The 24,335-nt window shown below is 38.0% G+C and overlaps 5 protein-coding genes across 6 annotated transcripts; 2 read left to right on the top strand and 3 right to left on the bottom strand.

Moving 5' to 3' along the window:
• Positions 1–4,263: 4,263 nt before the first annotated feature.
• LOC111800725 (phosphatidylinositol transfer protein 3-like) lies at positions 4,264–6,806 on the top strand. The gene is made up of 7 exons (XM_023684543.1): positions 4,264–4,454; positions 4,541–4,658; positions 4,773–4,861; positions 4,994–5,040; positions 5,125–5,213; positions 5,426–5,559; positions 6,087–6,806. The coding sequence occupies exons 1-7, from the start codon at positions 4,380–4,382 to the stop codon at positions 6,792–6,794; spliced, it is 1,260 nt and encodes a 419-aa protein (XP_023540311.1). The 5' UTR covers positions 4,264–4,379; the 3' UTR covers positions 6,795–6,806.
• A 5,989-nt stretch (positions 6,807–12,795) lies between these two features.
• On the top strand, positions 12,796–15,267 carry LOC111800003 (thermospermine synthase ACAULIS5-like). The gene is made up of 9 exons (XM_023683573.1): positions 12,796–13,020; positions 13,360–13,521; positions 13,740–13,842; positions 13,930–14,018; positions 14,088–14,244; positions 14,328–14,403; positions 14,498–14,556; positions 14,717–14,853; positions 14,924–15,267. Exons 1-9 carry the CDS (start codon positions 12,878–12,880, stop codon positions 15,015–15,017), a joined length of 1,020 nt encoding a protein of 339 aa, XP_023539341.1. The 5' UTR covers positions 12,796–12,877; the 3' UTR covers positions 15,018–15,267.
• A 991-nt stretch (positions 15,268–16,258) lies between these two features.
• Positions 16,259–17,075, bottom strand: LOC111800005 (photosystem I reaction center subunit II, chloroplastic-like). Its single transcript, XM_023683574.1, has one exon. The coding sequence runs from the start codon at positions 16,995–16,997 to the stop codon at positions 16,374–16,376; it is 624 nt and encodes a 207-aa protein (XP_023539342.1). The 5' UTR covers positions 16,998–17,075; the 3' UTR covers positions 16,259–16,373.
• Positions 17,076–18,386: 1,311 nt separating this feature from the next.
• On the bottom strand, positions 18,387–20,261 carry LOC111800002 (sugar transport protein 13-like). Its single transcript, XM_023683572.1, has 4 exons — positions 20,110–20,261; positions 19,700–20,025; positions 19,491–19,615; positions 18,387–19,411 (listed from the first exon to the last, which is right to left on the bottom strand). Exons 1-4 carry the CDS (start codon positions 20,240–20,242, stop codon positions 18,463–18,465), a joined length of 1,533 nt encoding a protein of 510 aa, XP_023539340.1. The 5' UTR covers positions 20,243–20,261; the 3' UTR covers positions 18,387–18,462.
• Positions 20,262–20,294: 33 nt separating this feature from the next.
• LOC111800001 (sugar transport protein MST4-like) lies at positions 20,295–23,525 on the bottom strand. Of its 2 annotated transcripts, XM_023683571.1 has the most exons (5): positions 23,188–23,387; positions 22,767–23,092; positions 22,559–22,683; positions 21,504–22,472; positions 20,295–20,384 (listed from the first exon to the last, which is right to left on the bottom strand). In XM_023683571.1, the coding sequence occupies exons 1-4, from the start codon at positions 23,318–23,320 to the stop codon at positions 21,524–21,526; spliced, it is 1,533 nt and encodes a 510-aa protein (XP_023539339.1). In that variant the 5' UTR covers positions 23,321–23,387; the 3' UTR covers positions 20,295–20,384; positions 21,504–21,523. The 2 variants fall into 2 exon arrangements, with proteins under 2 accessions (XP_023539339.1, XP_023539338.1); XM_023683570.1 differs by lacking the exon at positions 20,295–20,384 and having other exon boundaries at positions 21,408–22,472; positions 23,188–23,525.
• Between the last annotated feature and the right edge of the window lie 810 nt (positions 23,526–24,335).

The following is a 24,335-nucleotide window of genomic DNA, read 5'->3' as shown; positions in this document are numbered from 1 at the left end:
TGAATTGAATGCATGGCAGTGAATTAAGAATGATTCGAGGAAGGGAAAGAAACAAGGCATTTGAAAACAAAACAACGAGAAGAAGAGGGTTTGGGGTAGGGTGCCTTAATGGGTGAGAGGGCCAAGGACACTGCCACTGCCCCTCACCACCACTAACCACCCTTTATGGGTTTTGGAGTTTAGGGTTCATACCCACCAAAATCTCCCACCTAATCGTTCATATTCGGTCAATCTCATGGTAGTTTAACTCGTTAACATAAATACTCTCGACCAAACAGTTACAAACTTAGAGGGTCAAATCCCCACCTTACTATCGTTAAACAAGAAAACTCTTGTTCCTATCTATTATGTTAGACGAACACGACTCTCTCCACCACAATGGTATGATATTATCCACTTTGAGCATCCATTATGTTAGACGAACACGACTCTCTCCACAATGTTATGATATTATCCACTTTGACCATAAGCTCTCATGGCTTTGCTTTGGGCTTCCACAAAAGGCCTCCTCCCAATGACAGTATTCTTTGATTATAAACTCACGATCATTCCCTAAATTAGCGTTGGACTTTCATCATACAAAAAATACTCTTTTAAGATAGAAGGAACAAATGAATAAAAAATAAAAAATAATAGAAAAAAAGTTCAACGGCCAGTAGATATTGTTCATTTTAGACCGTTACGTATCGTTATCAACCTTACGATTTTACAACGCGTCTATTAAAGAAAGGTTTCCACACGTTTATAAAGAATGACATCAAGTTCCATTTCGATCGAATGTGAGATCTCACGGGGAAAAGGATTGGACGAAGAGAATTTGGTGTTGAATGGTGGGCCACACACACAGCTGCCATATGTCCCTCTCAATTTCCACCATTGAAGAACAGCTTCAGAAGCTTAGCTGTGGTCAACAAACCAGCAAAAACGACGCCATTTCAATCATTTCAACTCCTTTTGCATTTTCCTTTCTGCAACGGCTAACAGAACACAACATGTCTGTTTCCTCCTATATCTTTACAACCTTAATCAAACCTCTTCATTACCTCTTCTGTCACCTTTTTTTAAACCTCTCTTTCTTTTCCATTGCCTTTTTACCGATTGGGTCCGAGGAAAAAAGGGAAAAAGCTTCACGATCGATAAATATCTCTCAATTAGGGTTCGGAGAATGATTGTTTATTTCAAAATGGATCGGGTTTTGATTTGAGAAAATGAAAATGTGATGTCAAAATGTTAAATCCCGACTACAAAACTTACTGAATGAACGTTATCCATTAACTCAAACATTTGGATCTGTACATGATAGTTTAACAAATATAATCCCGATCCAATAGAGAGCATCTCGAGATGATCAATATATCCAAAAACATGCAACAAATTTGGGTTAATTAAACTTTACTTTAATTAGGGTAATGTTACTATTGATGGAATGATGATATTTTGTCGATCTTTATAACCCATATGATGGCTTTAATTTAATTAGGGTTCTTGATGTGGCCATTATATTGGCCCTACTAATCAACCAAATATCTTATATTATAATGCAAAAATGCTGCCACCCTTTTCAACTTCAAGAGAGAGTAAAGTCAGAGAGGAAGGTAATATGTGAGATTAATTTTAATTTATTATATGGTCCTAAACTATATGATATATATATATTAATGTCTACATTTGTTGTGTAGTGGGTGACCCAAACAATCATAGAGATGCAAAAAGTGGGTTTTGTTTCAAATTTTGAAATCTATCTACCAAGTTGACAAAAGAAAATAATAATAATAATAATAATTTATTTACACCCGATCATTTTATAAGTTTAGTTTCGAAATTTTTAGATTTAGGCCGATTTAATTTATTAATTTTAAAAGTTATTTAATAAATTTTTATTGTTTTATAGATTTTTCACGTCTCATTTCATAATCATTTAATTTTTAAAAATTATATTTATTTTCATAGGACTAAATATATAAATAATATTAGTATTCTCTCTCTAAACCTATAGTCATGATTTCACATATGCCCCCATATAATATATGAAATGATTGTCACACGCATTATATATATTCGAAAATACTTTATTATGAAGATTTTGAAAAATAAAATAATTTTACTTGGTTGAAAAAAACAAGAAACCAAGTATAATTGTATTGGATATTGATGCAGAAATTAAAATAATAAATAATAAATAATAATAATAAATTGAAGTCAAAGTAAAAGAGGGAAGAATCTCTTAGATCTCCCCAAATTTGCAAGAATACAAAAGGAACGCTATTTTTCACTACGCAACAGCTTTTGCTCACTATTTTAATTATCACCTTAAAAGTTTGAGCTTTCCAAAACCCATAATATATATATATATATATATATTCATTTTCTTATGCTAATTTTTATTGTTTTTATAAAATAATACAATACCGAAATATATTTTATTAATCGAGTTAGAAATGACACAATATCTACCACTTAAAGTGTGAATAGATCTAAAAATATTATTACTCAACAAAAGAATACAGATCAAATCTAAGGAGAAAAATATTAATTGATAGAAGATATCCATTCTTGAAAATAAAATAAAATATACTACAAATCAAATCTAAAGAAAAAAATATTAATTGAATATTAATTGACTACGAATATTCTCCAAATATTAATTGACTACGAATATTTTAATTAATTCCAACCATCAATAAGTTGCATTAAATTTTGATAAAAAAATACTTTATAATAATACATAATTATTTAGTTAAATAAGGTTAGAAATAGAAATTATATTCTCTATTTTTATCTTCACCGTCAACTTCTCCTCTCCCTCGTGTTCTATCTATATATATATATATTTCTATTCTAATTAAATAAATATTTTTTAAATATAGAAGATTATATTATAACATTAAAATTTATTTATTTTTATAGAAAAAATGTCAATAATATCGATATACCATTTTTTGTTATTGTATTAGTATGGTATAGGGGAGAAGGAAGAGATAAAAGTAGGGACACGTGGCAGAAGATGAGGAGATGATGGAGGGGTGGCAAGTGTTGGACATACGGTCGTCGCCGTAAGGATGAGGGAGTTAGGGACAGGTTTGTTTAATACGAGATTGGACGACAATTATCAAGGCTTTGACTTTGTGGGTTTATGTGTTCCTCTCCATTTCAATTACCCATAACTTCGAAACGGCGTCGTTTCTTTCCACTTAATAATAATAATAATAATAATGTGACTTGACATAAAACTAATTAAGTTGGAATTTAAATTACAGAAATTTTTTCTTTTATTCTTTTGAAAGGAGAAAACGGGGAAAGATACAGTGGAATGCGGCGCAGCACAAGTGGGTGAGGAAGAGACAAAATGAAGGGCAATCAAGTACCCGAAAATCAAATTCTATCATCCCGCGATATCCGTTCACGGGTTTAAACTCAACCCGGCCCATCATCACTCATTCACCGTCGTTGCATTACCATCCAATTATTTATTATTATTGTTTATTTTCTTTTTTAACTTCAAATTTAATTTTCGCTAAATTAATAAAAATATCTGAAAATTACTTTTAAATTTTCAAAATTATTTAAGAATATAATTTACATTTTTTCCATTAAATCTACATAAATTTCAAAATATAAAGACTTTTATACAGAAGGACGTAGGAAAAAAAAAAAAAAAACACAAAATTTTAAGATTAAATTTATAATTTAACTAAAATGATTTTGTAATTTTAATTTTTTTTTATTTTAATATTTGTACTTAAAACGAAGGAAAAAAATATATATTTATGCATTCTTATCGTACCCTTGTGAATGCAGAAAAAAACAAACTGAATTTTTAAATAGATATTTTAGTACCAACAAAATCTATAATTAAAAAATATTTTTAAATAGATATTTTTTTAAAGCTCTATTTAAGTAGTAAATTAATTTATGTAATAATAAAAGAAATTCTCTTAATAATTAAAATCATGATAAACAATTTTGTATAGATAAATAGACACGGACTCCATTTTTCCGTTACAAATCGCCGTCACAGGACCGAAATTAAACAAATTCCACGTCATTAACCCTAATAATTTATTATTATATTATATATTCAAAAGTCCAAACAAAACCCATTGACCCAAAGAAAAAAAAAAGAAAAAAGAAAAAAAATGAGGGTTGCCGTTTTTATTCCCCTCTTTTTGAAAAGACCCTTGCTTTATAACGGCGTTATTCATCCATGTTTCATTATAAATTAAACCCTCCACTTTATTTTTTCAAACACAGCCCCCACTTTCTCTCTCTATCTCTCTCTCTCTCTCTAAACGGGTTTTAAAAAACAGTTGCTTGAATCTGAAGTTTGGAACAAGAAGAAGAAGAAGAAGAAGAACAAGTGTTCTTTCTTGGAGATCCAAATGGGGAAGAATGATCACAGAGTTGAAGCTGTTCTTCAGCTTCTTCGTAAACAAGCTCCACTTTCAGTCAAACAGGTTCGTATAACCTAATGGCTTCCTAAATAACACAACATTGTTCCTGTTTTTTAAGGTTAATTTTTGTGTGTTTTTTTCTTCTCTAGGACAAGTTCTGTAATACTGCTTGTGTTGAGCGGTTTCTCAAGGCCAAAGGAGACAATGTGAAGAAAGCTGCGAAGAGCTTGAGGGCTTGCCTTTCTTGGAGGGATAGCATCGGCATCGGTATTTTCTCTCTTTTTTTTAAAATATAAATTGTTTAAACATAATCATTAAAGTTACTCTACCCGAACCAGAATTTAATTAGTCAATGTGAGACTCTGACCTCGTCTTTTTCAGATCATCTAATTGCCGATGAATTCTCCGCTGAGCTTGCTGATGGCGTTGCTTATGTGGCTGGCCACGACGAAGAATCTCGCCCCGTCTTGGTATGTATTGAAAATCCCTTCTACACAATATTTGATTAAAATTTGAAACTTATCATTAGAAATTACAAATCTCCAAGTATGATATTGTCCACTTTAAACATAAATTTCATTCATTTTTTTAATTATGGACAGATTTTTCGGATAAAGCAGGATTATCAAAAATTCCATTCACAGAAACTGTGAGTAAAAAATCCCAAACACCAAAAACAACCAAACAAGAAAATTCCATTAATAATTTTATTTTGTTGTATTAATGTAATTAGGTTCACTCGTCTGGTAGTATTCACGCTAGAGGTTGCGATCGGGACCATGTCAAAGAACGTCGACCAAATGATCATACTTTTCGACGCAAGTAAGTAAAATCTGGTTTATATTAAAAGTAAAGTAAATTGGTGTGAGGTTGTGTGAGAAGGTGTCTGGTGTGACATGTTGGTGTCGTTGTCAATAGCCAACGGTGTCACGGCGGAGATTGTCGGGAATTGAAATGTCCCAATGGTTGTCCATTTAGTTTAGTTGGAGGTTAAATTGGGATTATAATGTGTGGAAGCGTGGGGAAATTTGCAGGCTTTTACAGGTCGGCTTCGGCTTTTATCAACTCACTTCTGCCCATGTTGAAGATCGTGGCTGATTTTTATCCTCGCCGCCTTCATTCCGCTTTTGTTATCGACCCACCTTCGCTCTTTACATATCTTTGGAAGGTATTATTTTTAATTTTTTAAATTATATATATATATATATATATATATATATACTGCAGTGTATTTGTTTACGTTTGAACACTTTATTTAAAATGTTTTGTCTTTTGCTTTTTGTTTCTACTTTATTTATTTTTTATTTTTTATTTAAATGTAGTTTCTTTTTTCTTCCTATTGTGGGCCAGTATTGCCTCATTAGTCAATTTATTTTTTAAATTTATCATAAAATATTCTATTTTCATCGATTTAAATTTATTTATTTTTGTCCATTTAGGGTAGTCCCGACTATCGTAGGACTTTGATTCGACTTCCTAATGAGAATTGAGGTTTTGGGCGGGAGTCTCGTCCCGATCAACATTTATTATTTTATTTTTTTTTATTTTTTTTAATGGTATGTGTTAAAAGAAAATGTTTTAAATTGGATTTAAATTTTAGTAAAATTGGAGAAATATTCTAAAGAAAAGTATTTTGAGTTGATGGGTTATTGGATCTGATGTTTTTAACTGTATGTTTAAATGATGGAACTGCAGGGTGTTCGACCGTTCGTTGAGCTATCAACGGTTACGATGGTAATTTCGTCTCTTGACTTTGAAGATTCGTTGGAGTTTAACGATTTCGCCGCCTATCCACGAGCCTCGTCCCTCCGATTTGATCAATCGTTAATGGAACCAACGGCTAAGATTGGCTCATCTGCATCCTCACGCTTCTCATTCACTGTATCCCACCATTTCGACTCACTCAAACCTTGGTACCTCAGTTTAACCGACACGTCAGCTTCCAAAGTGGGTCCCACCAGTCCTTCACCATTGGGTCCCGCACTGATCTCTCCACTCAACGCCCGTTCACTGTCGTTCGCATCACCGGCTGCTAGAACGCCACGTGGTGGAATCAACGATGGGAATTACAGCTCGAGGCTGACGAGAAAAAGCTTGTTCCCGTCGACGCCGATGCCGCCGAAGAGCGCCGCCATGGCCAGCGGAGGAGGGAAAAAGGTCAACCACCCACGGACACCAAGACCGTCGTTCCTGCAATCGCCGGCGGTGTTCTTCAGGAGAGAGTGCCACGTCAGCAGAACAGAGAAAAACAGGGAAGCATTCCGACCAGTGTTGAAATTATACAGAAGACCGTACGATGAGATGATCTACAGGTCAAAGATGAGGCCACCACTTGGCGGATTGATCTCCATCGTCACTCCAAATCTCAGACGTAAACACGTGTCATTGTCTCAACGATTCTGATCCAATACAAAANTCAGTTCTTTCTCTACTCGTTACATAGAGACAAGAAGTAACAACATACGAATTTTTGTAACATGAATTCAAGTAAAGTTGACTATGTTTCTCGAATCTAACTCGTTAGTATTAAAAATAATTGACGAGTTGATATGGGTTTGATTTGTTGACTCAGTCCGAGTTGGTGATGATTTTGGGAGGATCAAGAAAAAAAAAAGCTTCGAGTTTGAGGACAAGACGACAACGTGCTAAGTGGGATGTGAAATGGTGTGCAAATTGTCCCTTTTTTCATTGAAATTTGTGGTTCTTTCACAAAGTCTACGTTTTTGGGGTTTTGGAAAGAAAAGAAAAGAAAAAAAAAAAAAAAAAAAANTGAAATCAAATGTCAAGATGGTTGAAAGCTGAAACCTTAAATGAATAATACTTGTTCATTCACCCATTGGCACCACGTGGGTAGTACTACTGGGATTCGGAATATGTGTCAGGGTTTTTCCTTTGGAAGTTGATTACGAAAGTCAAAAGTGTTAGAAATTACGAATCTCCATAATAGTATCATATTGTCCATCAACTCTCATACGAGCTCCCGGTGGTTCATTCATTTGACCGTAGACTAGAGCTACTTTTGATTCTGCAATATTTTCTTCATTAATTACTCCGGATTCTTTCCTTTCCATGTAAAGATCATTTCCTTCGCACTCCTCCAAATATGGATACACCTCCATGAGCTTTGGCAATGTTGTTGATCAATTCCATAATGAGTACCTGTTTTACCCACTCCAGCCCCTCCGAATAGTCCTATTAGTCTTTTCTTTAGGCTTCCCAAAAGTCCTCATACCAATAGAGATAATATTCTTTCATTCCCTAAATTAGCCGACGTGGAACTTTTATTCAACAAAAAAAAATATTAAAATTGTGAGATCCCACATTGGTTGGGAGGGGAATGAAACATTCATTATAAATGTACGGAAATGGAGTTGATGGCTATACATAACAGACCAAAGTGGACTGTATCTACTAGTGGGATTAGATAGGGTTAAACCCTCTCCGGCCTTCTAAAAACTTTGAACAAGCTTAAAAAAAATAAGTCTAAAGAGGACAATATTTGCTAGCAGTATGCTTAAATTGTTAAAAAAATGATCGGAGATAGAGATTTTAGTATTGGGAATTGAAGAGAGGGCAGAGATATTGAGAGAGGGAATGGTGAGAAGGAGAACACATGTAGTTTTGGGGAGTGAGATATTATAAGATTTATGTCGTATACTACATGTCTTGTGTTCTATTGATCCAAAAGATATGACATCGCCAAAAACCAGTGCCGTTTTTTGCTTGGAATCTAATGGTGGCAGTGAATTTGTGTGTTTTTTTAGTAGAAATATAAATGGGGTCCGCAAAATTAGGGTTTGGATGAGGACAAGGCATTAGAGTTTGAGTTGCAGAGGTTTTGTTTGGAGTTTAGTAGTTGTAGTGTTGGAGTGTTTGGTTTTTGTTTGAAGGAATATGGACACATCAACATGGAGGCTGTCCCCCAAAAGTGAGTGATTTGGAGGGTCAAGCCCATGGCTCATGAAGCTGTCTTCTCTAAAGCCCATTGTTTCAGTCCATCCTCTTAACCTTGGCCTAAGCCCCATCATCACCTCACTCTCACCTCATTCCTTCGACCCATTTCATGTTAGCGGTGAGCTATTATAAATAGTATTAGAGTCAGATGTCGAGCAGTGTGCTAGCAATGACCTTCGGCCTTTTAAGGAGAGTGGATTTTGAGATTCCACGTTGGTTGGAGAGGAGAACGAAACATTTCTTATAAGGGTGTGGAAAACCTCTCCATAACAGACGCGTTTTAAAACTGTGAGGCTGATAGCAATACGTAATGGGCCAAAGCACACAATATCTGCTAGTTGTAGGCTTGAGCTGTTGCAAATGATATTAGAGTCAGACACCGAGCGGTGTGTCAGTGATGACGCTCGGATCCTAAGGGGAGTGGATTGTGAGATCCCACATCTGTTGAAGAGGAGAACAAAACATCCTTACAAGGGTGTGGAAAACCTCTCCATAACAGATGTGTTTTAAAACTGTGATGCAGACGGTGATACGTAATCGGCCAAAATAGACAATATCTGCTAGTTGTAAGCTTAAGCTGTTGCAAATGATATTAGAGTCAGTCAACGAGCAGTGTGTTAGTGAGGACGTTGGGACCCCAAAAAAAGTGGATTATGAGATCTCACATCAGTTGGAGAGGAGAATGAAACATTCCAGTGTGTGAACTTCCTCTTAACAAATACGTTTTAAAACTGAGACTGACAACAATACATAACGAGGCCGAAGTGGACAATATGTCCTTCAAGAACAAGTACGCAGTCTCTTGTGCCCGGAACACCCAATATGAGTGTTACTCGTTGTAAATGAGTATCTTACACCATGTTTCATCATGATGATTCTATTGTCCGTTTCAAGGGCTGGCTAGTGGCCTCTAATACCATTGATCAAGGAAGCGTTACAATTTAAAATGGGCTTGACAGACAAGTTACAACTTACAACATCTCAGTGAATAATTACATCGCCAACTTACAACTCCATGGCAGCACCATATTGTTCATGTAGAGACTCTGCACGCCACCCATAACCATTGTCACTGTCAAGAAGTCGTAGGGTGTTGAGTGTCACAACTGATATTTACGTTCACGTTCTAGTAAGTCGATCAAGTAAAATTTAGGTCGTCATTGGCTTGGACTACGTATGCTCAATAACAAACGAATTTCAATAATATCAAATTTTATATAATTATAGTCTGAATTAACATCAAAATCTTATGAATTTAAGGTGTAAAAATGGGTTTTTTTCTCTAAAAAATTTGTTCTTTGTTCCATAATTCCAATTAACAAGTGACTAAAATAACCTTGTCCAAAAGAAAAGTCATATTGTTCCCCAAAAACGAAGAACATAACTAGTGGAAGTACATTGGTAAGCAAATCAAATAAGGAAACAAGGAAAATTAGTCACTAGAGTTAATCAAAGTGTTCAAATTTAATACAACAATTTGTTAATTTAAGTACTAATTAACCCTTATCCTTTGACTTTTCCATGCCATGGTTACTATAAACAGAGTGGTATTTGCTTGGTCTAGGTTAGGTTTAGAATATAAAGTAAACATTAATTACTTATCGTTTTATACAAATTCAAACTTATTAGGCCCTTCGATAATGAAATTGTAACATAAATTGAGTGACTAGACCGAGTCAATTTGTGAGATCCCACACCGGTTGGAAAGGGGAACGAAGCATTCCTGATAAAGATGTGAAAACCTCTCCCAAACATAAACATTTTAAAACTGTGAGGCTAACGACGATATGTAACAGGCAAAAGCGGACAATAACTGCCCATGGTAGGCTTGGACTGTTACAGTGGTATCAAAGCTAGATACCAAGTGGTGGACCAACATTTGTGAGATCCCACATTTGTGGGAGAAGAAAACAAAGAATTCCTTATAAGGGTACGGAAACTCTCTCTAATTGATGCGTTTTTTTATATGTAACGGGCCAAAACAGACAATATCTACTAGTGAACGTGTTAATAAAGAACAAGTAACAAAGCCTTCAAACCAATTTACATTTGTCTATGCTTCATCATTCAAATTTTAGAAAGTAGTTTTATTATACTAAAAGCACTTTGCTTAAACCCATTCTAATTTTGGAAACATTAGAAAAAGAGTTACAAAGTTTGAACCATAAGGAAGCAAAATGCTATTATGCTTTCGCTACATCCTTCTACTAATATTGGTTCGTGAATCATTATAAAAACGTGATCTTTATCATCTAACATGGATTATATTACTAAACTTTGTTTATACGGCTCGAATCTCAGATACCCAATTTAAAATTTTGAAGAATCACGAAGAACTACACGGGATTTCTATTAAATACACTAGGAAAATAAAAAAGGAATGATAAATGAAGAAAATTGAGACTGTTGGAGAAGAACAGCACCCATAATTTGCAATGGGAGCATGCTTATAATTAAGATTCTAAGGCATGATGTTGAATGATGAGCAAAATCACTTGGAGCAAAGGCCAAGTGATGAACTTTACAGGTCACCCAACCATGAAAAATGCATATTAATTGAAGAATGTGGATAGATAGAGAGACAAGAGGTTGGTTTTTGAGGAGTCTTGTAGGGCTTTGAGGTTATCATAGCTTTCCCAAACAAGAGGTGGGTGAATCAAATCATCACCCCACAAAGGGATGATTTTTTTTTTTCCTTTTTGTTGTGCTTATAAACATGTTGGCCATAACACTACCACATCACTCCACCAATGCCACCCACCCACCTCCATCCATCCATCCACTATTTGTACGTCCTACTCGAAACGCTCGTATAGTTTCACATCGATTAAACATAGAGAAACCCGTTAAAAGAAACCATGGTTAGAACAAAATTTTTAAGTGAAATTATCGGGTGGAACCATGCTTAAAGTGGATGATATCATGTACTGTTGCGGTGATATGGAGAGACTANTTTCTCCTTTTTGTTGTGCTTATAAACATGTTGGCCATAACACTACCACATCACTCCACCAATGCCACCCACCCACCTCCATCCATCCATCCACTATTCGCACGTCCTACTCGAAATGCTCGTATAGTTTCACATCGATTAAACATAGAGAAACCCGTTAAAAGAAACCATGGTTAGAACAAAATTTTTAAGTGAAATTATCAGGTGGAACCATGTTTGAAGTGGATGATATCATGTACTGTTGCGGTGATATGGAGAGACTAGTTATTCTATTATGTCTTACTGATGCGTGACTTGCATCATTGTTTCGATCCCACATTGGTTGGAGAGGAGAACGAAACATTTCTTATAAGGGTGTGGAAACCTCTCCCTAGAAAACGCGTTCTAAAACTGTGAGGTTGATGGTGATACGTAACGAGTGAGAACGGACAATATCTGCTAGTGGTAGGCTTGGGCTGTTACAAATGGTATTAGAGTTATACATCAGGTAGTGTGCTAGCGAGAACACTAGGGCATAAAGGGGTGAATTGTGAGATCCTACGTCAGTTGGAGAGGTGAATGAAACATTTCCTTATAAGTAAACGTGTTTTAAAACTGTAAGGCTGACGACGATACGTAACGGACCAAAGCGGACAATATTTGCTAGTAGTGAGCTTGAGCTGTTACATAGTTCGAGCTATGCATTTGAGGGGTCGTGACGAGACAGAAAGAAGCGTTTTTCGCAATAATCTCGTGAAAATCCCGACAAGTGGTAGATGAAGATGATTGAAGTAAGGAACTCAATAGGGACAAAGGGAGTTTTTATTATGGTTTGTTTTGAATTGTTTTTTTTCTTTCTTTTTTTACATGTTGGGTTGGATGTTTGTATGGTGATGTTCATGAGTGCGTTTGGCATAGCACGCTCTCATTCATATCTTTTGGAGCAAAGAGAGAATATTATGATGGTTCTCATTGCACGCCCTTCTCTCTCTTCCCCCATCTCCCTCTCTCTCTCTCTCTCTCTCATCACCATTTTGAAACACATTCTTGAAGAAATGAATAACCTGGATTTTCGGTAATTGTCACCTTCTCAATCATCATCTTTTATCCTCTTCCACTCACCAAAAACACACTTCAATTCGCTTCCTTCATCCAAATTACCCACTGGGTTCTTCATAATTTCATCAATTGGGTGTTTTTTGTTCCAAAGTTTGAATCTTTACCAAATTTAACTGAACTCTGTTCTTCGTTGTCCCTAAATTCTTTGATATCACAGACAGAACAGACGAGGAAAAAAATGGAACCACGCGACCAAATCATCCTTAGAAAATCACGAACATTGGTCTCTGAAACTTTACGAAAATCCAAAAGGATTTTTTTTTCTTTTCTTTTGGAGATTACTTTTCGAACAGTCTCCATAGCCAAAGCCTTTGTCCAATCAGATTTAGTTTCTCTCTCTTTCTCTCTCTCTCTTCATTTCCAAATCAAAATCATAATCCTCTTCTTTAAATACCCCACCTTCCTTCCTTTCTTCTCCATCAACCTTTCTCTTCTTCTCTGTATTTTTCTTCCCTCTCTGTTTCTTCACTCTGCACCAACAATGGCGGATGTTTCCTCTGCAAATTTGGTTAACAATGGTAATGAACTCATTGAGAAGGGTCATACCCTAAATGGGTATCGCAAGAGCTGTTGGTACGAGGAGGAGATCGAAGAGAATCTAAGATGGTCGTTTGCTCTTAATAGGTACCTGCCCTGTTTTTTTTTAATCCTCTGTTTATTTTCATTAATGTTCTTCATGTTCTAAAAATTTTAGTTTTTTGATTATTTCAAGTGGGGTTTGTGAGACAAAATCATTAAACTATATACTGTGTTGGTTCTTATATTTGGATCTTTAAAAAGTTGAACACTTTTTCCGTTCCCACTTCAAGTCAAGCTCAATAAAATAATCCATTGGTCTTGGAAAAGACAGACAAGAAACCTTAAAACACAATAAAAACTTCAGTTTGGAGATTGTTTGTCTGCCAAAATCGACATACTTTGTAATCAACTGTTCTTGTTGTTGTTGTTATTGTTATCTCGTAGCATACTTCATACTGGCGCTTCCCAGTATCAAGACATCGCGCTACTCGACACGAAGCCGTTCGGGAAGGCGTTGGTGATCGACGGGAAGCTTCAAAGTGCAGAAACTGATGAGTTCATTTACCATGAATGCCTTGTTCATCCTTCACTTCTCCATCATCCCAAGTAATTTCAAAGCTTAATGCTTCCTATGTGATATCCGGCATTGGTGGGGGAGGAGAACGAAACATCCTTTATAAGGGTGTGGAAACCTTTCTCTTGCAGGCCGTTTTAAAATCTTGAAGGGAAGCCCAAAGAGGACAATATCTGCTAGCGGTGGGCTAGGGCCGAATCAAACTATAAAATGTTATTGAATCTTCCTGTTTGTAATGTTTTGAACTCAGTCCAAGGACAATCTTCATCATGGGAGGAGGTGAAGGCTCCACAGCAAGAGAGCTACTCCGACACAAGACAGTGGAGAAAGTTGTGATGTGCGATATCGACGAGGTTCGAATTCGTTTCGGTTTCTTCGTCGTTTCCATTACTCAATACCAAAAATCTCTCTAACCCCATGATGGATTAACAATTGAACAGGAAGTTGTTGATTTCTGCAAGTCATATCTGATAGTAAACAAAGAAGCTTTCAGTGATCCAAGACTTGAACTTATCATAAACGATGCCAGGTTCGGTTTCGAGTAGCGGTTTTAACGATTCATCTTGTGTTATGATTGTTAATAAGTTCCATAATGTAGAGCGGAGCTCGAGAACCGATCGGAGCAATACGACGTGATCGTCGGCGATCTTGCTGACCCAATTGAGGGAGGTCCTTGTTATAAACTCTACACTAAGTCCTTCTATGAGTACACTGTGAAGCCTAGATTGAAACAAGATGGCATATTCATCACTCAGGTACTTGTGGGAGATGAAAAATGAAAGAACTTAGTGAGTTTATATGAGATTTGAAGCTGAAATGCTTGTGGAAATGTATGCAGGCTGGCCCAGCTGGGATTTTCAGCCATACAGAAGTGTTTTCTTGCATCTATAACACATTGAAGCAAGTTTTTAAATGTGAGCTAAACAAGGGTATCATTTGTATTGGTTTTAGGCGAAGTTTCTTATTGAAACTAATGGATTGTTCTTGTTTTTTGCTTCTAATTTGTAGATGTGGTGCCTTATTCAGCTCATATTCCCTCCTTTGCTGATACTTGGGGCTGGGTTATGGTAAGAAAAATGATAACTTTTCATGCTAAACGATTCGATCTCGAGGTTGTTCAGTTACATGGGTGTGTTTAAAACCGAATAAAAGTAGGGAAAACGATAATTTGAACATGTTCTGTTCAGATCGGTCTCGAGTAAAGCTCTAAACTTTTGAATGTTGTAGGCGTCAGACACTCCTTTTGTGCTGAATGCTGATGATTTAGACCAAAGAATCAAACAAAGAATCAAAGGGGAGAACAAGTACTTTGATGGAAAGACATTCTCATCGGCCTCGACGTTAAGCAAGGCGGTTCGGAAGTCGTAAGTGGTCGACATAGTTTTGGTTGTTGATGTTGTGATTGATTTGTGAATTTGACAAGAAGTTCTGTAGGCTCGACAACGAGACGCACGTGTACACGGAAGGAACGGCGAGGTTCATATATGGATATGGAGCTGCAGCAGCCTGCAAGCTGAACCAAGTTTGATAGGTGAAAAGAAGAAGAAGAAGAAGAAGAAGAAGAAGAAATGGCCCCTAAATAAGAGAATATAGAAATCCCACCATCATGGTTAGCCTAGAGATTAAACAAAATCCTTCTCCTCTGGGCTTCTTTTTGCTTTCTTTTTTGTGTATTGTTTTTTCTTTCTGTTTTCTTATTGCTTGTTTAGTGAACTTTAAAGTTACAAATATAATAGTAATGAAAAAAAGGGGGCTTTTAGCTTATATATTTATTTCAATATTATTTAGAAAAGGAACCATTTGTCTTCGAACCAAACAAGTTTCGTAACGAAGAGACGGGAATTCGAGATTTAATTCCCAAGTTGCATATCGAAATCCCAACTTTTAAGGTTATGGTCTACGGCCCTATCTAATCCTTTACGAGCTTATTTTCGACAATCATATCGCCTCGTTCTCTCGAACCTTGTGTAATGCCTCAACTTAGCTTCAATGTATACTCTTAGTGTACTGAATGATGTCCTGTCCTCTTCTGTTGTATCATGACACTTCTCAATCTTTGCCCTCGTATGGCTAGATGGGCGCCATTTGAGGGTCTCACCTATTGTAAATTGTCATAAGTTTTAATTTGATTTGAAGATGTTATGACAAAGTGGAGATTGTTGTAAATTGTCCTAAGTTTTGATTTGATTTGGTTATTTATATTATATTTGATTGGGTTATTTGGATTAGATTTGATTTGGTTATTTGAATTAGATTTAGTCATATCACGGTTTAATTATATATCGGGATTTGGGAAAGTTTAGTGTGTCACATCGTATTTGTTGGGTGACATATTGGTGAGAGACTTTGTAGTGTGATAGAGAGACATTCACTTGTAACACTTGAGTTTATTAATGATTGGTTGCTACCCGTGGATGTAGGAAACTTCTTCTCTCCGAACCACGTAAATATCTTGGTCTCTCTTTGTGTAATTCCGTTCATTGGTGTTGTGAGTACATTTGTTCCGCTTTCGGCGCACAACATCCCCTTGTCTATCTTGACGTGTGGGGTCACAACCTACTTTCTCTCGGTGAGGTTGTGACACTCTCTCCCACTTAACCTAGTTATCGTTCTCGATGACTTTCTCGAGAGTACAATCGTATCCAAACTTGTTTTTGTTTTTGTTTTGAGAATTCAAATCTTCTCTCCAAAAATATGAAACTCTACCACAAATGTGGAAATGATTGATCATAAGCATATATCAAGCGGGAAAAAAAAAAAAAAAAAACATGCGACAAATTTACAATCCAACATACATCGGAATTTGCTAAACAAGACAGAGAGAATAACAAGGATTGATAAGATAATTCATATGATATAAGAACATTAGAAATGGGAAATTTTGTTACAAATCATACACTTGTTTTCCGGTGAACTTGACCTCAATGGGGCTGACATTCTTCCCAATGGACCTGAAGTTCTGCCCCACTCCTTCCCTGCCTGGATTCACCTTCTCTGGATAAACCCCGTCTTTGGGATGCAAATACTGTACTTCTCCGTTGGGAAAAACCCTGTAAAATTGGTACTTAATCTTGTACTTGGATCTCAGCCTCGTCCCCAGCGCCAAGCACTGCTCTTTCCTAGCCAATTTCAGCAGATTTGGGCCCTGTCGCATGATGGCGGCGCCGCCAGTCGGCATTTCGAAGATTTGCTCCTTGGGGGATTCCCATGTGATGACGTAGAATTCCTCGACCTGGGCCTTCCGGAGCAGCCCCCCGGTGCTGCCGGCGAAGATTGGGGAAGGGGTGCTTGGGTCGAGCTCTGGCGGGGAGAATCCGGCTGGAGCTTCTGCAGCTGCGGCCTCGGCCTCGGCGGAGACTTTGATGAGTCGGGAAGAGGAGGCGAGGTTGAGGGGCTTGGCGTTGAGGAAGGAGAGAGTTGGGGATTGCTTCCAGGAGACGGCGGTGGCGGTGGATTTGGGGGTTGTGAGAGATGGGGTGAAGAGGGTTGCTTGAGCGGCCATCGCCATGGGAGCAGAGCAGAGCAGAGCAGAGCAGAGCAGAACAGAGGGAGAGATGAGAAATGGTGGGTTGGGAATGGAGGATAATGAAGATTAAGAAGATTTGGAGTGGGGAAGGGCTTTTTTCTTTGGTGGGTGATGGGAATTTGGAAGTGGATAAGATGATCCATGTTGGGCCAATTAGAACAAGTGTTTTTGATACTCATACCTTACCCACTCCTTCGGTGCTAGATTTTTTATGCGTTTGGACTTTCAAATTGGATTATGTTTTGTTGTTACGGTTGGCGGTTCAATCATAAGAACTCTAAAATTAAGTGTGTTTTATTTAGAGCAATCGTATGTCACATGACTTTCTGAAAATATAAAGGTGCCGAATTCAGATTCCAAATTTTAGGCGCAAGACATTATAGAAACATCAATTTCAGTTAGTAGAAAGGGTGCAGAAGATATAACCAAGGCAACCAAGTTCCTCAAAATACCCTAAACCCCACGAAATATTCATCTTCTCCGTTAATGAATACTGGTATTAGTAGTGCTATCAGGTAAAGACAAGACTATTACTAAATAAATAGATCCATACGTCAATCATGAGGGATAGTGAAGTCATTAGAGGTAGAATCTGTTGCTTCTAGGATGAAGCCGAACCACTAAACTAGAATTAGATTAGGCTGCAACCTTAATTGGTTCTTTTGGTTACTAAACTCGACCAACCCTAATTTTTTAGTTGAGCCCAAAAAAACGTCGAACCTCTGATACCAAATGATATGGAATCAATCCAAGGGAAAGTATAGAATGGATTATCTTGATGATCAAGATCAAGAGTAAAGAAAACTCGTTTCTAAACTTGTGATTCGAAACACTCCACAAGAGGTTTGATCAATACCACTTGAATGACTCTAGCATGCAAGTTCTAAATACAAAAATTTGCAAAGAAGAATTTATCTCTCAATAAAGCTAAAATACAAATTCTATTCTTAATTCCAAAATCTGATGTCTGATCAAACAAAAAAAAAAGTTTAATAGTGGGATATGATAACCTACCTCGGTTACCTTATAACCTTAACTCCTGTATTTAAAACTAGCTACAAACAAATAGTTAAACTATAATTAAATAGTGCAATGAATAAAATGTGCTTATTAGTCATCTTTGGACTAGTTTCATACATTCAACGGAGTTCATTAAATGCAACTTAGAGTGCATTTAATTCATCTCTTTCTTGAGCTCAATTTTGCATAACATATAAGAGAGATGTACAACGTCTTCTAGAATTTTCTTTGAGGAGCTCACCATTACTTGAATATAACTGTATAAGGTTTGTTGTAGCTTCTTAGCTCTCGTCCGTCCTTGTAATTGGATTTTGAGGTATGAAAATTTATTGGTCAATTACTTAATACCACTAAACTCTCAAATTTTACTTTTTTATTTGATAGAAATGATGTTATAACACCAATATGGAAGAAAACAAAGAAGAAATCAAAGAGAAATCCTTCTCCCACCAGCCTCATCGTTCATAAATCTCTTCCAAAACCAATGTTGCCTCCACACTTTCTCTGTCATTTCCTCGATCGGAACACCCTTCGTCTCCGGCACCAAGAACATCACGAACGCCGACATCACCAACACCCAACAAGAAAAGAACAAGAAGATCCCATACTGCATGTGGCACAACATTGACAGAAAAGACTGCGCGATCACAAAAGTAAACATCATATTCATACAAACCGTCACGCTCTGCCCAGCCGATCGTGTCTCCATTGGAAATATCTCGCTCGGAATCAACCATCCAAGCGGCCCCCAAGACCATGCAAAAGACGACACGAAAATGCACACCATTAGCACCACCACGATCGCCATTCCATGCGAGAGGTGGTTGGAGTTGTCCTTAAGTTTCATCCCCAGCACCACTCCGATGATCATCTGAGACACAAACATTTGCAATCCAGCTTCTATTAACAACATTCTTCGCCCCAATTTGTCCACTGAATAAATGGACACCAACGTAGACAGGACATTGACGGCCCCTGTTATAACAGAGGAATACAGAGACGCATCGTTGCCGAACCCCAACGTGTTGAACAGAACTGGTGCATAGAACATAATCGCGTTGATTCCGGTCAGTTGCTGGAAAATTTGCATCATTACGGCAATCACCAACGGTGGACGATTCTGGCGCATGAACAGGTTCTTGAAAGGATGCTTCACTTCATGAGAAATGCGGCTTGCCTCCACGATTTCGTAGTACTCTGCCTCGACGTTGTCCGTACCTCTGATCTTTTTCAGCACCGATTTTCCTTGTTCCAAATACCCACGTTCGATCAAACTATTTGGAGTATCATCCACCAAGATTGCTCCAGATGTCAACAACCCCGCCGGAACTCCCGCCAATGCCAATGATAGCCGCCATCCCCATCCCCCTTCAATCCTGTACCAAAAACAGAGTATTTATTGAATTTGAAATAATTGGAACAGAGGGTTTGTTTTAATCTCTGTTTTGTTCTTACTTGGATGTTCCATAATTGATGAGGTTTGCAAATAGGATTCCGACAGTGACATCAAATTGGAACAGTATATTCAAAGCTCCACGAATCCTCGTCGGCGCAATCTCCGACAGAAACAACGGCACGGCCTGTTTTTCCAACACCAAGAAAAAACAAACTCTGTTTCAAATCTGTAACAACAAATGGAGGCTTGCCGGAGTTGTTAAACAAACCTGGTTGGCAAATCCAACTCCACAGCCGAGAGAAATTCTTCCAAAAATGAGCATTGGGAGGTTGACGGCGGAGGCGTTTAACATAGTTCCGAAAATGAAGAAAATCCCGGCGATGAGCATGGTCTTTTTCCGACCGAGAACTCTGGTCGTGTAAGAGGCGAAAAACGTGGCTGTTAAGGCGGCGAGATAGAGAGAAGAGGTGAAGAGCTGTAAGCCTTGATTGTCGTATTTACAGTAGTTGCTGTCGTTCCCTTGGAGTTCTTGGGTTTTGTCGTACACTGTCGGAAAAAACTCCTTCAAGAACGAAGGCATCGACGTCACTCCCCCTGTTCCGGCATTGTTAAACCAACAAAATAGAAGCTTAATCTATGGCATTAAAAAGGGTTTGAGTTAAAAAGATCAAAACTTGCCAGAAACCCCGATGTCGTAACCGAACATGAGGCCGCCGGTGGCAGCCATTAAACAGGAAATGATAACCACCGGAGTAATCTTGGCCTCGAACTCGACGCCGGATGTAGCCACCGGGAACCCTGCCATAGGCATCCTGTTCTTGATTATGTCTCTGATGAAGCTTCAAAGGAATCAATGGCGGATGGAGATTGCTGTTCTTCATTTGATTGATTGATTGTGGACTTTTATAGACCAAATCTGGGAATTGAATGGGAAAATTCCAGCTCTGCATGAACTAAATTTGAGGGGTAAATTGGCTAAGAATGGAGTGGAAAACTGTTCCAAGAGACGGATGAAACTATCATCGAATTTTTGTACTATTTTAGTTTTGCACTTTAATTTCATCATTGGTTACTAATATTTTGAAATCCCAATCAAAAGTTGGCTAATGTTGAGTTGGTCGATAATCGAAATAGGATTAACCCGTTTAAAATGTATTACTAATTAAATAATATATCCATATATCATACGTGACTAAAATATATTTTTAGTGCTTAAGTAACGAAAATATCCTTAAAGTAAACTATACATGTCTAACTCACCTCCGAGCACTTCTAAAGCCGATCCCTAATAGATATTGTGTGCTTTCGTCTGTTACGTATCGTCGTCAACCTTACGATTATGAAAGACATCTGTTAGTGAGAGGTTTTCACACTCCTTTACTTAGTTCCCTTGTCCAACCGACGTGGGATCCTCCACACCCATATAACTAATACTAAACGTGGATCCTCCACACCCTGATAAAGAATATTTAGTTCTCCTCTACAACTGATGTGGAATCCACCCCTTTAGAGGCCTGGAGAGGTTTCTACACCCTTATACGTTTCCCTCAACCGATGTGAGATCCACCCCTTGGAAGCCTAGAAAAGTTTCCAAAGTAATACTTCCTTAACTTATGTGTGATCCTCCACACCATTATAACAAATACTTAGTTCCCCAAAACCCTGAACCCTAAACATATCGATGTGGGATCCACCCCTTTGGGCTTAGCGTCCTCGCTGGCACACCGCTCGATGTCGAGCTCTAATACCATTTATAATAGCCTAAGTCCAGCGCTAAGAGATATTGTTTGTTTTACTCTATTACGTATTGTCATCAGCCTAACGATTTTAAAACGCATCCACATAGAGGTTTCCACACTCTTGTAAGAAATACTTCATCCCTCTCCAACTGACATGGGATCCAACCGAACATACTAGACAAAAAAGCTAAGCGAAGTGCTACGATAATTTCTTTTTCAAATAATATATAATTTTTTTCTTTTTTTTTTTGACACTCAAAGACAAATTAAAAATGAGCCTACAAATATGAGTAGGAACACAACAACATAGTGCTACAACAAAAAGAAAATTACTATCCTCTGTTTATGAACGCCTATACTGAATCCTTAATCTCCTCAGCTCCATCGCTGATAAACCTCTTCCAAAACCAATGCTGCTTCCATACTTTCTCCGTCATCTCCTCAATCGGAACACCCTTCGTCTCCGGCAGCAAGAACGTCACGAACAGCGACATCACCAACACCCAACCAGAAAAGAACAAGAAGATCCCATACTTCAAATGGCACAACATCGACAGAAAAGACTGCGCGATCACAAAAGTAAATATCATATTCACACAAACCGTCACGCTCTGCCCAGCCGATCGTGTCTCCAATGGAAAAGTCTCGCTGGGAATCAACCATCCAAGCGGCCCCCAAGACCACGCGAAAGACGACACGAAACTGCACACCATTAGCACCACCACGATCGCCATTCCATGCGAGAGGTGGTTGGCGTTGTCTTGGAGTTTAAGCCCCAACACCACGCCGACAATCGTTTGAGACACCAACATTTGAAACCCAGCTTCTAATAACAACATTCTTCGCCCCACTTTGTCCACTGAATAAATGGACACCAACGTAGACAGGACATTGACGGCCCCTGTTATAACAGAGGAATACAGAGACGCATCGTTGCCGAACCCCAACGTGTTGAACAGAACTGGTGCATAGAACATTATGGCGTTGATTCCGGTGAGTTGCTGGAAAATCTGCATCATTATGGCAATCACCAACGGCGGGCGATTCTGGCGCATGAACAAGTTCCTGAAGGGATGCTTCACTTCCTGAGAAATGCGGCTTGCCTCCACGATTTCCAAGTACTCTGCTTCAACGTTGTCCGTTCCTCTTATTTTTTTCAGCACTGATTTCCCTTTCTCCAAATACCCACGTTCGATCAAACTATTTGGAGTATCATCCACCATGATTGCTCCAGATGTCAGCAACACCGCCGGGACGCCGGCCAGTGCCAATGATAGCCGCCATCCCCATCCCCCTTCAATCCTGTACCAAAAACAGAGTATGTTACCAAAAACAGAGTTTTGATCGAATTTGAAATAATTGAACCAGAGGGTTTGTTTTGTTCTTACTTGGATGTTCCATAATTGATGAGGTTTGCTAATAGAATGCCGACAGTGACATCAAATTGGAACAGTATATTCAAAGCTCCACGAATCCTCGTTGGCGCTATCTCCGACAGAAACAACGGCACGGCCTGGTTTTCCAACATCAAAAACAACAAACTCTGTTTCAAATCTGTAACAACAAATGGAGGCTTGCCGGAGTTGTTAAACAAACCTGGTTGGCAAATCCAACTCCACAGCCCAGAGCAATTCTTCCAATAATAAGCATGAGAAGGCTAACGGCGGAGGCATTTAAAACCGTGCCGACAATGAAGAAAATCCCGGCGATGAGCATGGTCTTTTTCCGACCGAGAACTCTGGTCGTGTAAGAAGCGAAAAACGTGGCTGTTAACGCAGCGAGATAGAGAGAAGAGGTGAAGAGCTGTAATCCTTGATTGTCGTATTTACAGTAGTTACTGTCGCCCCCTTTGTGTACTTGGGTCCTGTCGTACACTGTCGGAAAGAACTCCTTCAAGAACGAAGGCATCGACGTCACTCCCCCTGTTCCGACATTGTTAAACAAACAAAAGAAGCTTAACCGATCTATGTTCCCTTTGGCATTAAAATTAGTTTCAGTGAAGAAATTCATTACTAACCCGAAACCCCAATGTCGTAACCGAACATAAGGCCGCCGGTGGCGGCCATTAAACATGAAACGATAACCACCGGAGTGATCTTGGCTTCGAACTCGACGGCGGCCGGAGCCACTGCGAGTGCTGCTGCAGGCATGGTTGTATGAAATCAATGGCGGGTGGAGATTGAGGTTATCGTTGAAATGTGTGGAATTTGAATATTTATAATGGGCAAAAGTGTTGCAGAGATTATAAAGATCCAATTTTGAAGTAAATTTTGTTGATGTTTATCAGTTGGGTCTGATGGGATAAATTCTTTGATTGGAAAACGAGGCGACATTAAGTGATAATTAAGTGAATGAATGAATGCTTGGGAGAGATGACATGGAAAAGCTTTATCCAAATCCATACTTTAACGCGGAATGCAACGTTCCAATGTTCAATCTTGACCATATTGGTTGAAAGCTAAAGAGGCATCGTTTTTTTTTTTTTTTTCCCTTCTCGAACCTATCTTCTAGAATGTCTTCATTTTCATTTTTGTGTCGAAGCAAACTCACACCCCTTGACTCGTATAGCCTTGCATGTCATACACACCTTTGCTTTAAAGTTCCATCGAGCCTTCATTTAGAAATATTAAAGTAGCATTGATGAGTATAAAAATACTCAGAAAGTAGTTTGCGTGTAGTATTTAATTAGTTCGATGTCTTATTCATACTTAGGAGTTGGTTCCTAAGTTATAGGTTTTTTCTAGGTCATACCCTAAGTTTACTTGATTAGTTGAAGCTCAACTTAGGGCAAAAAATATAAGCCATAAAGTTCTCCTTTCTTGGTCCTATCTGGCCATTACTTCTCGAGGTTCAACTCGTTTATGCTGCTCCTAAAATTCATTATTGAGGCTAAAATTCATTATTGAGGTTCAACCCTTCTGAACTCATCTTTCTCATCAAATTCATTCTCGAAGTTCAATTTTGTTGAGTTCTCCTTTCTTATTGGATTTGTTCTCGGGTTCTAGAGGTTCTAGGGTATCTTTTGTTGGATTATTCTACTAGTTTTATTCTTCTTCATCATCATAGACTTATGTGTTATAGGCCCTCGAGGCGTAAATGATTTTAACATAAATTGAAACTATTTTGAAATTGGATATGGATGATTTTTCATTTTAGCTCCTAAAA

Source organism: Cucurbita pepo, chromosome LG08 (genome assembly GCF_002806865.2).
Source record: "Cucurbita pepo subsp. pepo cultivar mu-cu-16 chromosome LG08, ASM280686v2, whole genome shotgun sequence".
Lineage (NCBI taxonomy): Eukaryota > Viridiplantae > Streptophyta > Magnoliopsida > Cucurbitales > Cucurbitaceae > Cucurbita > Cucurbita pepo.
Note: the sequence above shows the minus strand (reverse complement) of the source record. Positions and strands in the feature narration are given on the sequence as shown.

Coding starts and splice junctions, on each gene's coding strand:
- LOC111800725 (XM_023684543.1), top strand. CDS start 4,380: ATGGGGAAGAATGATCACAGAGTTGAAGCTGTTCTTCAGCTTCTTCGT. Junction 4,659..4,772: donor GAGGGATAGCATCGGCATCG/GTATTTTCTCTC, acceptor CGTCTTTTTCAG/ATCATCTAATTGCCGATGAA. Junction 4,862..4,993: donor AAGAATCTCGCCCCGTCTTG/GTATGTATTGAA, acceptor AATTATGGACAG/ATTTTTCGGATAAAGCAGGA.
- LOC111800003 (XM_023683573.1), top strand. CDS start 12,878: ATGGCGGATGTTTCCTCTGCAAATTTGGTTAACAATGGTAATGAACTC. Junction 13,021..13,359: donor TGGTCGTTTGCTCTTAATAG/GTACCTGCCCTG, acceptor GTTATCTCGTAG/CATACTTCATACTGGCGCTT. Junction 13,522..13,739: donor TCACTTCTCCATCATCCCAA/GTAATTTCAAAG, acceptor TTTTGAACTCAG/TCCAAGGACAATCTTCATCA.
- LOC111800005 (XM_023683574.1), bottom strand. CDS start 16,997: ATGGCGATGGCCGCTCAAGCAACCCTCTTCACCCCATCTCTCACAACC.
- LOC111800002 (XM_023683572.1), bottom strand. CDS start 20,242: ATGCCTATGGCAGGGTTCCCGGTGGCTACATCCGGCGTCGAGTTCGAG. Junction 20,026..20,109: donor TTACGACATCGGGGTTTCTG/GCAAGTTTTGAT, acceptor ATGCCGGAACAG/GGGGAGTGACGTCGATGCCT. Junction 19,616..19,699: donor GAGTTGGATTTGCCAACCAG/GTTTGTTTAACA, acceptor TTGGAAAAACAG/GCCGTGCCGTTGTTTCTGTC.
- LOC111800001 (XM_023683570.1), bottom strand. CDS start 23,320: ATGCCTGCAGCAGCACTCGCAGTGGCTCCGGCCGCCGTCGAGTTCGAA. Junction 22,684..22,766: donor GAGTTGGATTTGCCAACCAG/GTTTGTTTAACA, acceptor TTGGAAAACCAG/GCCGTGCCGTTGTTTCTGTC. Junction 22,473..22,558: donor ATCAATTATGGAACATCCAA/GTAAGAACAAAA, acceptor TTTTTGGTACAG/GATTGAAGGGGGATGGGGAT.